The 16109-nt window shown below is 40.2% G+C and overlaps 1 protein-coding gene across 5 annotated transcripts in view; it reads left to right on the top strand.

Moving 5' to 3' along the window:
- The window catches only part of MLYCD (malonyl-CoA decarboxylase), a 34433-nt gene extending 19830 nt beyond the window's left edge, over positions 1–14603 (top strand). The window contains exons 5-10 of one of the 5 annotated variants that reach the window (XM_090149422.1): positions 134–4277; positions 5204–5268; positions 7297–7506; positions 13076–13312; positions 13812–13896; positions 14088–14603. In XM_090149422.1, the coding sequence (XP_090005548.1) occupies positions 134–667 (534 nt within the window). In that variant the 3' untranslated portion in view covers positions 668–4277; positions 5204–5268; positions 7297–7506; ... (1 more) ...; positions 13812–13896; positions 14088–14603. Of the gene's footprint in view, positions 1–133; positions 7507–13075; positions 13313–13811; positions 13897–14087 lie in introns of all 5 variants that reach the window. The other 4 variants (XM_031615572.2, XM_090149420.1, XM_090149421.1 and 1 more) reach the window with 4 other exon arrangements.
- The last annotated feature ends 1506 nt before the right edge of the window (positions 14604–16109 follow it).

Genomic DNA, 16109 nt, shown 5'->3' with positions numbered 1-16109 from the left:
TTGGTGGTTCTGTGATTCTGTGTTTCTTGGGGTTGGTTGGTTCATTTTCAGAACCCTTCATCTTCACTCAAACTTCTCATTCTCAGTCATGACAGAACTCATAAGTTTTTTTTTGCTTTCCTTTTATCTGCAGAAAGAACTTCCTCAGATAAAAACTTTTTCTACTCTGTCGCCTATCCCTGGGTTCACAAAATGGCTCGTTGGTCTCCTCTCCTCGCAGACGAAAGAACTGGAAAAGAATGAACTTTTTACAGACTCAGAACGCCAAGAACTATCGCAGATCACAGGAGACTGTACTACTGAAACACTAAAGAAGCTCTTAAACAACAACGAGTGGGTGCGATCAGAAAAATTAGTCAAGGCTCTCCATTTGCCACTGATGAGACTGTGTGCCTGGTATTTGTACGGGGAAAAACACCGTGGCTACGCTCTGAACCCAGTAGCAAACTTTCACCTTCAGAATGGCTCCGTGTTGTGGCGGATAAACTGGATGGGAGACACGAGCCCTCGGGGCATTGCTGCTGCGTGTGGCATGATGGTGAACTACCGGTACTTCTTAGAGGATACAGCCAGTAACAGTGCAGCCTATCTGGGGACAAAAGCCATTAAAGCTTCAGAGCAGGTTCTTTCCTTGGTGTCGCAGTTCCAGCAGAATAGTAAGCTTTAAAACTAAGAACAAGTGGTTTTCACTTGTAAAGAGCTGTCATATTTTGCAATGCTTCTATTTAAATGCGATCATCCCTTATAAAACAAATTTACTCAGCACGGCAGGGTACAAAATTACCTAAATTATCAGCTGTCTTGCTTACACTGCCATATATTCAAAGCCTGATTTGTTGCAGTTGAATCACTTGAAGTACTACACATCTGTTATGTACAAATGAATTGGAGGTATGTATTCAGGAGTGAGCAAATTCTCTCAACCAGTTACAATCCAATAGTAACTTGTATGGCTGAAGTATTTTCCATACTGTTATTCTGTTGGTAATAAACATGTACAAATGTCATGGTTTTGGCTGGGATAGAGTTAATTTTCTTCATAGAAGCTTATATAATGGTGTGTGTTGGATATCGATACAGCAGTGTCAATAAGACTGTGATTGTAGTTGCTGCTGAGCAGTGCTTGCATGGAGCCAAGAATATTCCAGCTTCTCATGCTGCCCTGCCAGCAAGCAGGCTGCAGATGTGCAGGAAGCTGGGAGAGACAGAAGCACAACAGCTGACCCAAACTGTCCAAAGGAATATTCCATACTGTACGGTGTGCATCCAGCAATAAAAGCTGTGGTAAAGAAGGAGGAAGGGGGGATGCTGGGAGTGTTGGCCTGGAATGTGCCCTGCTTTCCTGGAAGTCACTGCACTGTCCTACCAATGGAATGTAGCAAAGTAAATCATTGTTTGGTTTCCTTGCACACACACTGAGAACCCACCAGTGGGTGGGTGCTGAGCTGCCTTTGGGGTTAAGCCACAGCAATAAACTGTGTCTCTTCTGTGCCTGCAGAAGGTGCTGCACTTCTCTGTCACACTGCCACCATAGATAGATTAGTAATGAAGAAAGAAGCGCTGCACGAAGGTGATTTTTTTTTGGTCAAATATATTAGCAAAACAGTAGTGTACAATTTTATTTCAATAATGCCTTTGTCTTTTTCTCCCTCAGACAATTTAACGTAAAACCACTAAAATTCACACTGAATCTTTGCTTTGTTGGAGCACTGAAAAGTCTTACAAAATGTTCTTGAAAATCGGGGCTTCTCAGGGAAGCAGGTATGTAGTGTTATAACTGCACTTTTTTCTGCTGAAGTATAATGAGCAAGAAGGAAGTGTTGAAGTAGAAGAGCTGGTAAAGAGCTGTTTTAATGAAAAGGTAGGTGTGATTTGTAAACCAATAAAATAAACTTCCTCATTAAATCATGTCTAGTGTATTTCAGTGTGTACCCTGCTTCACTTGGCAGCCTTTCTTCATAGCAGTTATCACCAGAAAAGTAAGACCATCATCATAGAAGAGGTTGATGCTGTTTCTAATTCCCAATTTTAACTCTGATCACACCACTGCCTTTTGTTCCATCAGAACAAAGACATTTTAATACAACAGCTGATCATCAGCTGTTGTGTGCAAGGTTGCCTTCATTGTTGTTTTCAGAGCTGGAGGACCCAGACCCGTGGATTAAAGGCTTGAAGTATTGGAAACTTTTACTGAGAGACTTTGAAAAAGCAGCACCATCCTGGCCAACCTGAGGAAGTAACTTCAGAGACATCCTCTTATTTTGCTTTTGGATCAGTACTTACTGTAAGTAGTCCACACAGCTACGTGTGTGTAGTCTTCATAGGAGTTTATATGGAAGCTTTTAAAGTCTAGGATTCTGAAAGTTCTGTCTGAAGTTTGACATGGACATGTTAGTCCTGAAAGATGAACATGTGGGAGCACAGTGTGTGTACATGTATTTACAGTATATTTATATTTGTGGATAATGGTTTTTCAAGCACTTCTGATTGAAAGGTGGGTATCTGCAATTTAGAATATCAGGCCAGAAGACTGAATAAACTACTCACACGTTTATTTTCTATGTGAAATGGACATGTTGCTAATTAGATTTCAAAGTGAAACTTAGTTTCTTGTAAAATATGTTCAAGATAATCTTGTCTGGGAGGAATGGAGAAAGAGAATCCTGTTTCTTTGCTATAAGCTCTTCAAATTTGAGTAAAACAGTTTACTTCAAATGAAAGAGTTCTGGTAACTTTGAAAGGTTTATTTTTAAAATATTTTGAAGCAAGAGCTATGAGAGTAATTAAATGTGCATCTACCATCTCCTGATGGAAATAGAACATAATCCTGTAGTCTTAATGTTTGGACTTTGAAGTTGATGAGTTTTTTTTTTTCTCTTGATGCCTTAAATGCATGAGAATTGGTTCAGTGAGTTGAAGTGAAATTCTCTTACCAGGAAGAAAACCAAAGCTTGCTAGCATTGTGTTACCACTTGGATTATGTCCCTTCACTTCTGGCTTACACCCAACACAACATGCAGTGCATGCATCTCAGCTAAGGGAAGCTTGCAATCTCCTTTTCTTCCTATCACTCTTAAAAAAAAAAAAAAAAAAATCAGAAAAATAGATCCTGTCATTTTGTTATGTGAAAGCAGAAGTAAGAGTTTCTCTCAAATTCTAATACGATTTTGTACCCTGTGGTTGCAGGATTGACTGCTCAGCTGCTTACTGATGCCACTTGCTTGGCATGCTGTGAACAAGTCTACCTCTCTACCTTATGCATATGCCACATTTCTCTGACTTACTGGTCAACTTCATGCTTTAGCAGTCAGCTGGGTTTAGTCAGGAGCTGTTCTAAGTTGTTGGAGATGAGGGGCCGAGCAGCAGGTTATAGGCAAAGATTACTGGCATCTTACAGGAGCTATTACTGATGGCCACATTTGTTATATGACATCTGTTCTCTATCAGAACTGTAGCACCTGCAGAGTTATTTCCTTCTCAGCCGTGTGTATGGATTTGGTTATTGGTTGCGTTTTGCTTTCTGAGGTCACTTCATCTGTTACATTGATAAGGTAGCAATGGGAGGCCAAAGTCCTACCGTGACTTCTGTACTGAGTTTGTAGTACAACTTCAAATGCAAAAAAATCAGTTGAGGATGAAGGTGGGACAGCGCCTGCTCATAAAAGCCACCAGCTGTTAATTGCTATTAGTTTTCTTTCATTGGTCATTGGCTCTTGAGTGTCTAACAGTGCTTGCATTTTCCAGCTTCTAAAGAGTGATTTTAGCACAAACAATGCTGAAGACAGAAAAAATACACACCATCTGTACTACTCCTTAAGATAATAAGCATGTCATTAGGGAAGGATTTTATTGTACAAAGTGAGCCTTCACAGCTCAGGAAGCCAAGAGAAGGCCAATTTCTTCCTTTACCCCCCACAACGTGCAAGAAGTGTTGCTCGAGTTTTTAAAAGCATGCTCATAATGGTGAGGTAACTGCCTGTCCTTTTAGGAACTGAAATACCACGGTCCCTGAAGTCATACTTCCTGGTGCTATAGTCACGTATTTCAATATATTTTAAGACAAATTAGAGTATGTTACTCTGCACAGAGTTTCACTTTGAAGTGTCAAGGCTGAAATCATTAGTAAATTTTCCCTTCTGTAAGTTGCTCTTTAGATAAAAAGCTAACAAATACATTTGTCTTTTCCTGATTTCTCTATTTTTTTTTTTTTCTAATTGGTATCAAAGGTGCTTAGGCTGTGAGGAATGGTATTGATGGCTGTCACATAACACCCAAAGGTACGTCTTAGGAGATGGGGGAAAATGGCATGAATAAAAGGGTAATAGCTTAAAAACTGTCTCTTCTTCCATTGCTTAGTTCTGAACTGAGACATTTAAAAAGGAGAAAAGTTTTGATAATGTTGCAGCTTTCTACTACTGGCTTACACTGCCTTTTCAGCTGCACTCCCAGTGCTAATTGCATTCTCCCATTGGAACAGGGTGACGTGCAATTTCCAGCACAGGGCAGGAGGCAGTGGTTTTGAGTGCAGGTTTTTAACCAGTACTGTTGAAATAGATGTCACTCTGGGTCACAGTGTAACACTGTAAACAGCAGCACAAAACGTGTGCTATCTGGACTGTTACGTGGTGCTGCCTGTAGGACTTGACTTTGAATCAGAGGTTCTTTAAGCCCTTAGAAGCATAGGGAGGAAGAATGCTGACATGGTAATCTGGGCCTGCTTTATGTTCTACCATCACTTATTTTCTTGGCTGCCCCTATGCAATCTATAGGGAAAAATAATAATTATATAAAATACTTACAAGGTACAGTGTTGTTCATGCCTCAAAGAAACATACCTGACTGCAGCTCTTACTGGGAGCCCCACCACACCAATGGTATGTGTGCCTGCCTGGTTAAGAACACCAGTGCTGTCAGTGGGTTTGCCAGCCACCCCATTCCTCAGCCTGGATCCCCACCTTGCTCTGTGTGTTAATGCTGTGCTTTTTGTTCCTGTGTATCAAGAAAGGAATGCAGTGCCTGGATTAGATGGCTCACATCCTCAATAAGCCGTGACAGCTGATATGATGCTAGGTGCAGTGTATAAAAGCATCACAGTTTCACAGCTGCATCCCACTTTTGAAAGCAAATCAATAGAAATGATGTTACTTTGTCACTTATGCTTGTTTTATGATCAACTTACACAATTTTTCTTCTCACCCGACAGAGGTGTCTATTGGTACAACTTGTATGGAGTTCCACAGGAATTGTGTTCTACTGTGTCCTGGAGAGGTAATGAGAGACCAAATAATGCCCTAGCTGCAGATATTCAGATTATTTGCACATGCTGAGCTATCACATAGCCCTGTTAGAAGAAAGCAATAAGTGCTTCTTGCATCAGACAACCTTTCTCTGTATTTCACTGTAAGCTCTTACTTTAGATTAGACTTTCACAACCTACAAAATACATCTCCTGTGGTTTCTGTGGGAATAAATACAAAGGTTTAGTAGAAGAAATGGACTAAGATAATGGTAGTTTGATTCTTCAGCCTCTTGATGAGGAAACTTCCCTGGAACAGTTACTCCATTTTAGTATTATTTCTCTAGAGAAAAAGGAAGGAGCAATCATGTTCATTGAAAATCATGCTAAGAGATCAGCTTCAGCAAAAGGATAAACTTCTAATTGGAACAAACACCTTTTGAGTTCTAACCAAAGTTCAAATAGCCCTGTGTCCAAAATACGTATTACACTACAGGTCTTTAACATCATATTGAATATCTGAAGCTCCGTGCTTCATAAAAGTACTTTTATATATAATATAAAGCCTATTTTTAATATGACAGTGACAGACTTTATCATGGGCTGTGTGTCACTGGGTGTTAGCCTTGCTGTGGGGGAAGTAGGACAGCTGCTACAGAGCCCTTTCTTGTTCAGAAGTTGTTACCAATGAACAGTTGGCCACTGTTTCTCTCCTACCTTTTCCCAGGCAGCCTGTAGAGAGATGCTTGACAAAGCGATCGTGAAAAACAAAGGTAATATTTGAATATGAGAAATTACTTTGTGAGTAGGAGCAGCACAGCTGTATTTCTCCATGGATTTCGTTATGAACCCGATTAAGATAAGGTTACTCAGAAAAACAGTAAAAACAAAACAGGCTATTGTGGCAGGCCATGGTTACACAGTTTAATCAGGAACCTGAGAACTGTTAGGTGAGAAGGAGCGTTAACAACAGAATGAATGATGTAGGTTTGCGTGCTTTTAAAGCAGAACAAGGTTGTTCTAACTTCTACATGGACTTATCATTACTTTTTCAGAAGGAACTGATACTAAGGATTTGAGTATGGCCACGTTGAAAGGAGTGGCTGAGAAAGGGAGTATTGAGGTTTGGTGTAGAAAATACGTTGAAGAAAGGTTCAATATATTGAAGAATGTAAGCACTTTGTGTTTCCTGAAGTGCTGCTACTAAACTCTAAGGTGTTTAAAGGTTTATACGAGTAAAACAAATGCTACAAAAGAAAGTGAGCCAGATCTTCATTATTAACATGTTGTTGCACAAGTATTTTTCTCAGCGTGCTTATTTATTAGCAGGATCATTTCCCACAGCCAAGCTTATAAAAGTGAGTGGGAAGAGGACAGCAATTAGATAATCTCTCTGACTCTTACACGATTAAAAACTTCCTGTGCAGACAGACAGCTGAAATACAGCTCCTATTGAAATGAATGCTAGAAGTCCTAATGACTTTCAGGGAGCCTATAATGATTTGTCTGACTGCTTGCTCATTTGGTCTATCTTGATTTATCTCAGGTTTGCTCTTCCTTTGTGTACTTATTGCTCTTGATGCAGCCTATCAAGCCACGCAACCCCCTATGATAGCTCTGTAGAGATATATTTAATTTGATTTGCTGCTGTCCCCAGGAGTTTATTCTCTGTCAAACAGCTGCCTGTTGCAGTGAAACTTCAATATAGGAGAGCATAATGGTTTACGGATAGAGCATTTAACAACCACCACTGAATGGCATATGTCTGATAAATATGTTCAGAACATAGTTGTGGAATATGCAAAGGCCACTGTTCTGGAACGCTTACAAGGATACAGCTAAAAATGCAACACAGCAGAGAGTTATCTGACAAACTTATTCATGAGTTTACAAACCCCTCTGCTATTTGGATGCTTTCATGCTTTACATTTTAGTCCACTACTTCTGATCAGGTTCTTACTGTAAGGATAAGGTATGTTCAGTATATATGCCTGCACTTTGTTACTTTGCTATTCTTCATATCCCTCCATCACTGCTTGTTTTTTTCCCCTCCAATTCAGAAGATGAAATAAAATCTATGTTAACAGCGAGTTAACTGAGGCTGCTGGAGCGAAAAGGACAAAGAAATGCACATCATTTGCATGTGTTAATAGGAATAAGGAAGCTGAAAAAAACCAGACTGTGCCCGTACTCCATCACTGCCAGCACAGCCGCTTGGAGCTGCCCCGATGCTGATCTACCGACGCTGGCTTTGTGCCACAGTGCATCCCGTAAGTGAAGTCCTGCCCTTGGTGAAAGTGCTTTGATATTAATTTCAATAGGGCCTGCATTTCATCCACTTATGTTAACGGAGTAATTAATTTCTATTATTCCCATTTGTATGTTGCTTCCCACGCGCTCTCAGGATCATATAGATGAGCCGTGAAACTGAAAATGGAAACACTGGAGTATCGTGTTAGAAGGACATTTTCAACTGGGCGTAAAGATGTTACCTTAAACCTTTACTCACGTTTATGGGTGTGGGGTGCCACATGCCCTGAAAACTTGCTTGCCAACTCTCTTCCCTTCATCTGCTACCCACTCACACTGCTCCTCATCCCTTCAGGCCATTACCTCTCCCCTTGGTCCTTTGAGCTCAATGTCTGTAAGGAGTAAAATAACTAATATATCCCATAATATATGGCAGTGCTCCAAAGACCTCCTTGGCATTTGAAAAATTAGAGCCAAACCTGCTCACTGTGAGAAAAGCATTTCCCAGAGCAGCAAAGGAAGCATGTCGGATGGGATGCTGGGATCCAGCAAGACAATACCACAGGAACAAACTGAGTGAACAAGCCCTTCTCATCCATTAAGTGTGCTGACCCCGTGGATCAAGTCCTGCCTTCACATGGGGCTGAGAAGGTGGTTTGTGTCTACAGGGAACTTCCTGAAGTTGAGCTGCAAATACGCGTGATTGAATTCAAGTTTGCCTTGATGCCCTGATGGCTTCCCCCCAGTGTGGTTCTATTGCTATTTGGCCCCAGGTCTTTGCTACTCTCCTGCAGTTGATTCACAGATGGGATTTCTGAAATGTACATCCTTCCAGTTCCTCAGCCATGGGGGAATTACCAACGCATGGCTTAGGCACTCACCTGTGTTTCCCTTTTAAAACGATCTGAACAGATGCAAAAAAGTCAGGCTTCATTCTGGGGTCCCAGCATCATCTTTCTTGCTGTTCTTGGTACTCATCTCACAGGAATTTCATTAGGGTGAGGAACAGAAAAATAACACTTCTTCACATGCTGTCAATCAAGTGACTGACTTATATCACAACCTCAGATCGGCTCTTCATGTGAAACTGGCACACTGCTGCAAATTTCTAGGGAACTGCCCTTTTTCAAGAGAAAAAAAAAGAAAGGAAAAATGATATTTGCCTTCTCTCACTTGGGTATGCATGTACACAGCAAGTGCATTTTGTAAGCTTGTCCTGTGAGTGGCAGGCTGGCGTGGAGTGCTCACACGTGTTCTAGCAATAAGAGGCATGGCATATTTTGCAGGAAAATTTGCAGAATGACTCTAATCCAAGTAAATCTGAAAACAGTCACAATCTTTAAAGGGATTAAGGTCCTAACCCAGCTCTTCTTTCATAATATCTGGAGAAAAAGCTGTTGGAAAATGGTATAAAAAATAAAGTAAATACCCACACAAGAATACAGGACATGGAAAATACCTAAGAATAATTAAATGAACAGTACTTCAGATAGTGGATCTCTTCTGTATAATGGTAATGAATACTTTTTCTGTAAAGTTAGCATATTTAATCAGTTCTATGGATATGTGCACACCTCTGCGTGATGTGCTGATGGTCTGTGCTTTCAGTTATGTTTTGTGCCTTGGGATGGAGGTGCTTGTCTGTTTTTTGATGAGTACAGAAGCTTCAGGATGTAGCAGAGAGGTCCTGGGAACGTTTCAGAATAACAACAACAGTATCAATAGAGAAGAGGAAGCAAAAGGTGACTGCAGGAGAAAACCAGATTAAAGGGAAAGTTATCACAGGCCTCAGTTCTGCTGGGTCAGTGCTGGTCTGCCCTGGATGTCCTTGAAGTTTTTCTTGATGAATTTGAAATCACAGATGTTGTTTTGTGTGTGTGCGTGCACAAACAAGGAATGTGTGCATTTTTAAACAATGTGTTGTTTTGTCTGGGTGTGCTGTTCTGTGAGGGGAGTTTTGCTGTGCATTCAGGGTGGGCAAAGACTCCAGTTAGATAAGCACGCGGCCTGAGAAGTACTGCTTGAAGAGGAAAACAAAAGAAAACCAGGGGCTAAAACAAAGCCTATCAAAAATAATAATAACTTGAGGATGTGTGTATACATTCAGATGCTGTACATTTACTGCAGGTTATTATAGGAGTGATCTGAGTTATATTTTGAAGCTTTTCTTATGAATAGAGAAGCGTGGAGGAATGTAATATGTTTAGCTTGTCAGAATACCAGCTAGAGGGTGAAAATCAGAGGAACCTTCAGAGGATTTAGCACCACCTCATTGATTCAGTGGGACTTCAGCAGCTTAGCCTGGCTAGAATATAACCCAATAAGTGTAAAAAAAAAAAAAAAAACCAACACATTAAGCCACATAAAGAGATGAAGTTAAGCAGCATGAAGCTTGTTTTTGCAATCCTTCCTTAAGTGCTTGGGGTTGCTTTTTTATGAGTGAAGGAATTTGTCTTGAAATTTGTCCAGAGTGACAGGGAACAGCTGAGCAGAGAAATTATGGGAAGCCCAAAATGTAAACAAAAATAAAATTTCAAACCTTATTTTTTCTCACTAATTACCCCCTCAAGAATCCAACGTCTGGTTGTTCCTTTCTTTATGTTCCAGGGCAGCACTTCGTTGGAAGCTATCTATATGAAAGCATGCACGTTACCTGTTTATAGGTTTTTTCCTCCCGTAAGGTCCCATAATTCTTTCTAATCTACTTAAAGGATTTAGCCAAAGTATTAACATGAGCCAGAAGGGATAATGTTGTTATTCTACCATAGAATAACATGAATATCCTTTAATATAGATAGTGTCTGTTGTCCATACCTCAACTTTTCTATATTTTACCACTTTCTTTTCTTCCCCTGTTCTTTATCTTCACTTCAGCAGTAGATCAGTTATTTCCATCTCTGCTTAGTCAGATGATCAATAATTCAACGTGCAATATTTCCCAAACAAACCCCTAAGGATGCCTATGAGGTCAATGAACACACTGTTGAGGGATCTTTCAGTCTTTACTTTTTGCCAGCTGGTGCAGTGAGCATGTGCCAAGTCTTAAGCCAATGAGTGGTTTCCTCTCTTTGACTTACTGATGTACCCTGATGACTTAAGGGTACATCTTTTCTCAATATTGTATCCAATTATATCATACAAATTCAGCCTCCACTGTCTGTACTCTAAGCTAGGCAGATGTGGGCTAGCTCCATTTTGGAAACTGTACATGTATATTAATGAAGGGATTGGTTGGAGCTCATAAGCTTTGTTGATAAGCTAACTTGGGCATGAGCCTGGACCCATGTGTTTGAGCAGGCTGACAGCCTACCAGCTACAACACAGGCAATCCATGGTTGCCATCCCCTCGCCTCTCCCAAGGGGAGATGATCAGAAGGGGCAAACAATGAAGCCAGGGTCAGTGTGTACAGAAGAGAGCCAGGGCTCTGACAGATCTCCTCTGCCAGCACCATCAGGCCAAGAGCCTGATGTGTTTGAGTCACATCCTTTGCAGACCCTGGAGATGCACTGACAATAGTCATTCTAATACAGCATTTAGACTGATGTTCAACTGGGAAGGCTCTAGGTCGGTAGGCACTAAAGGTTTCTGATCCATCACTTTTCAGGACATTTTGAGAGGCAGGAAATACATTTCTGCTTCATTTCAGTGCCTCTGCAAAAGATTTACCGTAATCCTTGTTTGCAATTGACAATTCTGGCCAATGATTCTAAGGTTTGATTTGGCAACTGAACTTATAAAATAATGAACATAATCCCTCCATCCTCCACTGAACAGCTGGTGCTAACTTATTAAACGGCAACCTCATTCTGCACTAACTTTTGTTGGATTTGTAGCTATTCCACCCTCTGAATGGCATGTTTACTCAATATTCTTTCTTTCTTCTATATTTCCACTAGCCTTTCTTCTATTTACTTATCTGCATTTCAGTACCTACTCTTCTGTATGATGTTAGGATGCATCGCTTCATGTAGTATTACCTTTCATCTCAAGCCTACTATTGACCCAAATGCTGTCATCCTTCTTGACTTCTCGCTCTATGATGTTTCTGAACCACTTTTAAGATCAACAATTTGCAACCCTTTCTAACTGATCTCCCTCTGCTACCACTCCGTGTTTGAAAACTTCTCATTTTCTTGTTATGCCGCACCTCCTCATTGCTGTCTGCCAGCCCATCTGCTCACTTTTCTTTGAGACCTGTCTGTTCTGTATGCATTTTTATTCACAGAGTATGTGTTAGTGTCATTGGTCCTCTGTGACACAGCGGATGCTTAGGGGGGAGCCTTGGCATTCAGCTTTCCCCAGGTAAGATCAGGCTGTATGGTTATCTTACTTAAAACTGGGTATAGTAGTCATGTGAAGAGAGAGTCCCGCAGTTAGTGCATGCAACCACTCCAGTAATCAGCCCATACAGCAGAGATTTATCCTAACTGGAAGGACTTTGCATCACACTGGATTCTCTCTTCCTACCTACTGCAGCTTTAGCCATAACGCGTACTTCAATTTACTACTTCTTGACTAAAGGGTTCTTCCATGCATTAAGACAAAATAAAAAGAGGTGTAAAAGTGCTGTTTAATGGTTTCCCTATAACAGCATTAGTGTGGGTGCAAGTGTCTCACTAAATACATAAATGTAGATAATCCTTTCTTTCTAGCTCTCTTCTCTCAGGCTACATTTTTTTTCCTTTATAACTCATCCCTGGAGAAATGTTCACAGTGAAAAATCATTGCTAACTTCATTTTTTTTGCCTTCCCTGTGAATTTCTTTCCTGGAGCAATAATAAGAAATAATGGGTGCAGTGCTTTCCTACAGAGTCTATGGTATATAACAAATAGTCTGGTGTTTTATTTGTTGTTGCCGTATTTAATTTAAGTGTATTAATTTTTCTCCTTGACTTATCTATTTTCTTTCTAAGTGCGGAGGGCCTTCCAAACCTTTTGGTAATGTCACTTTAGGAACCAGATTGGCTTTGTAGTTATATGTGGAAACTAAGATTCTGGTCTCAAGTCTCACCTGCTTCCTTTCTGGATTAACTTCAACAGTTCCCCTTTTTCTTGAGCAATCACCAATGACAAGTTGTAGGCGTCCAGCTTAATAAACCAACTGTAAACCAATATCAATCAGAGCCTATGACTTAAACTGACAGAAGAAGAGAGATGTTTTCTTGGTGTCTCTGAAAAAATGACCAGCTGAGCCACAGAAATCAGTCATGCTGGTCTTAATCCCTGTATGTCTCAATTTACCTTTTCGTAAAATGGTTCCAATATCTAATTCACAAGGAAGGAGTACTCAGTCTATTTAAAGCTTATGAAACATTGCACAGCTCTGACTGGATTGCATTTGCTGAGTGTTAAGTTAAATGACAATATTATTTTCTGTCATTGTGCTGTTGCTCTGCTTAGAACAGATTAGGGAAAAGCGGCTGGGTGGGCAGATTCTCTTTTTATATCTGAGCAAATTTAGCAAATCCAAAGACAGAAAGATTTCCTTAGTTACATCTTTGTGACCCTGTTTTCTTCATTAATTCACAGTTAGAAAGAGAGACATTTGCATTATAAATGGAATCACTAATAACAGCGTTCATTTTCAGTCTGTAGGTTCATCGTTTTGACAAGCAAGGATTCTCATTAAGCAAGGGTGGGAAAATGGAGACTGCAAAAGCTTGGTTTGCACCATCTGGACTGGACTTGCTCTGTGCACACAGTCTCTGTGCACTGGGACGGAGGGATGAAGCAGAGCAGCCCGTGCTGCCCAGCGCTTACGCGATCGCTCCAGCTGAGCAATGCAGGCTCAGAACACAATTCATCCTCGTTCAAGTGGCACTCAGGTGTGTGGCTGATACTTCTGTGCTTTGTGTCAATAGCAGAGGAAGCACTTCTCTGGTCTTTTTGCCCTGTGGATATCCAAGGATTCTATCGTGTGACAGAGACCTGAGCTCACCTGTTTCTCAGTTTGGAAAACATCAAAATACAGAGAAAAAAAAATGTATGCATGTTTAAAAACATAAACAAAAACAGCAAAAAGAAGAAGTTCAGGAAGAAAATTTATCTTTCATAGCTCTTAAAATAAAATAAATCACCAAAAAAAAAACCAAAACAAAACCAAACAAACCAACCCAGAAGTAAACATCACATGTTGGTTTACCCTCTTTCCACTGCATCTTTAGATCTGAAGGGACTATCCCTGTTGTCATTCTGTGGTTCCTTTCTGCTCCTCAGAGCTGCTGAAAATAAGTAGTTGCTAACTGTGAGTGGAGTAGAAGCACTGCTCTTGATGATGCTACAAATAACTGAAGGCCTTCCTCTCTTCCTGTGATATCCTTGCAGGTTCAGTTCTACAGAATCACTACAAACACAGAATCACTGCGTGAGCACTTCATCCAGCACAGTGGAGCTTCCATGCCATGAACAGGTAAGCAATGGGATGTAGTTCCATGAGCATGAGCACAACAATGAGAACTGCTCAATTTTTGGCCTACAGACCAGCCTTAGCATGGGGGTGCTTGTTTCTTCAGTTCTTTCTGGTTAATGCTTGCTGAATGATTTTTCAGAAATAATTTAATCTCTATTGGCTTCTTTAGCATTTTATCCTTGCTCACATAGATGCTGTCTGAACACTGAGATTCTGGAATGAAAGCTGCTCTATGACTTCAAAACATGGTTGAACAAGAAGTGGAACAGCCTAATGAAGCATGGATCCAGCTACTGGAGACTTTAAAAATGTAAAGATTTTTTTCTCTGGTATTCAAAATCTAGGTGACCTGTCAGGCCCTTGTAGATTGCTCCTAAACTGACAATACTCCAGTGCCTCCTCCAAGTGGATGCTCAACAAGCAGGAAAGCAATACAAGCAGGGGAACCTGAGGTGTTCATCTGCAGCACAGTATTTACTAATAATACTGATATATTTCTTTCCCTTCAGCTCCCATTCCAGTTGGGAAGTTTACCTAGCCAGCTTAGTTTGTCTTTTCAGGTGGTTCTCACATTACGTACTTTTGATGGCTGCAGATTGTATTGCAATTATAGTTTACATTGTATGAAATTACTATTATACCTTATAATCTTTTCATTTCTGTATTTATTCTCACGGCTGCAAACAAAAATAAAGACTGGCTTTCTTTTCTTGGAGAAAATGAAACGCGTGTTACTGTCGTGTATGCCACTTACTTTATTCTACTTCTTCAAAGCAAAGAATGGACCCTTTTAAAAATAATAATAATAAAAACGTACTTACCCTTGCATCCAACCCATAGGTAATCCATCCTGTAAATTACAAAATATATCTGTAATAATCTTTAAAAAAAATTATGCATTTCAGAAATACTTCTGAAACCAAGCTACATTTTTTTCTTGTCACCTATACATGTTCATTATACCTTGGGACTTCTAAAACAATTTGTCTTAGACTAACAAGCACAGCTGTTCACACCAAGTTTTAAGTTATGTTCTTGGCCTGTAGCTGGCAGCATCCTAATAATATATAATAGTAATAGTAAAGAAATGCAAAAAGAAAACCATAACAACTTGAAGAATGTAATCAAGAAACAAGAAAATAATATCCCTTAATAAAAAGGAGATTGCAGTCCATAGTCATGACTAGAAGTGCCATTAGGAAGTTAGCTCTTCATTATCTATTATACCCAGAGTATTTGATTTGTAGCTGTGAGCAATCTTTAATGCACAAAAAGGCAGGGCTGATGTAAATGTAATCTGCAAGTAGTCAAATGTTCCAACTTTCAGCTTCTCCTTATTGTCTGAGATTATATTGCTCTCCTTTAGAATGTATTTATCATGTAGTCAGATTCCTTATTTGCTTTGTTATGTGACTTTAACTATATCTTCTCTCATCCTCCTTCCTTTCCTTGGGTCTATAATTAAGATTGGTGAGTTGCCACTAAGACTGCAGTGTCATAAATAAACCACGGTGAAGTCAGGGACCCAATTGTAAGCCATTAATGAGAGAGGTAGGTGTGAAATCAGGGGATTCAAATCAATGAAGCCATTTCATAGGATGAAGATTAGTACTGTATTTTCTAAGAAAGAGTTCTCAAACCCTTCATTTGCACAGCCACAGAGAGCCACATGCTCAGTAAATTCCCTTCTGTAGCATCACTACACTTACATTCATTGGGGAGGTGCAGCTCTGAACAGTAAGACGAGGACCCAGCATTTCTATGGTACCATGATATTCCAGATCTTCCAGTCTTGACTAAGTTTGGAATTGGTCACCTGTGCACAACTGAGAAGGACTGCATGTACAAGGAATATAATATTTTGTATTGCAACACTGAAGCAAGGATACACATTTTGGAGCAACAACAGCACATAAAAAACAAACTGACACAATACCATCTTATTTCTGTTGATGTCATTTGAATTATGATGACTTACTCAAGCTGAGGTTCTGGTCCCATAAGTTAGTAGAAAGATTATTCCCCTTTGGTGACTTTGAGCCAAAAGTAGAATAGAACTGTGGCAGTGGGAAAAGCTGAATTAGTCACTGGTGATAATTCAGCAGCACTGTGGCCCAAAGCTCTGCTCCAGGCACAGGAGGGGATAAGGCGAGATGCTCCCCGGTTCAGGGCTCAAACATAAGTCTTTCTGCAACTTATGCTGCTGGGAAATA

Source organism: Phasianus colchicus, chromosome 13, assembly GCF_987193195.1.
Source record: "Phasianus colchicus chromosome 13, bPhaCol1.hap1.1, whole genome shotgun sequence".
NCBI classification, from domain to species: domain Eukaryota; kingdom Metazoa; phylum Chordata; class Aves; order Galliformes; family Phasianidae; genus Phasianus; species Phasianus colchicus.
This window is presented reverse-complemented; position numbering and strand designations above follow the sequence as displayed.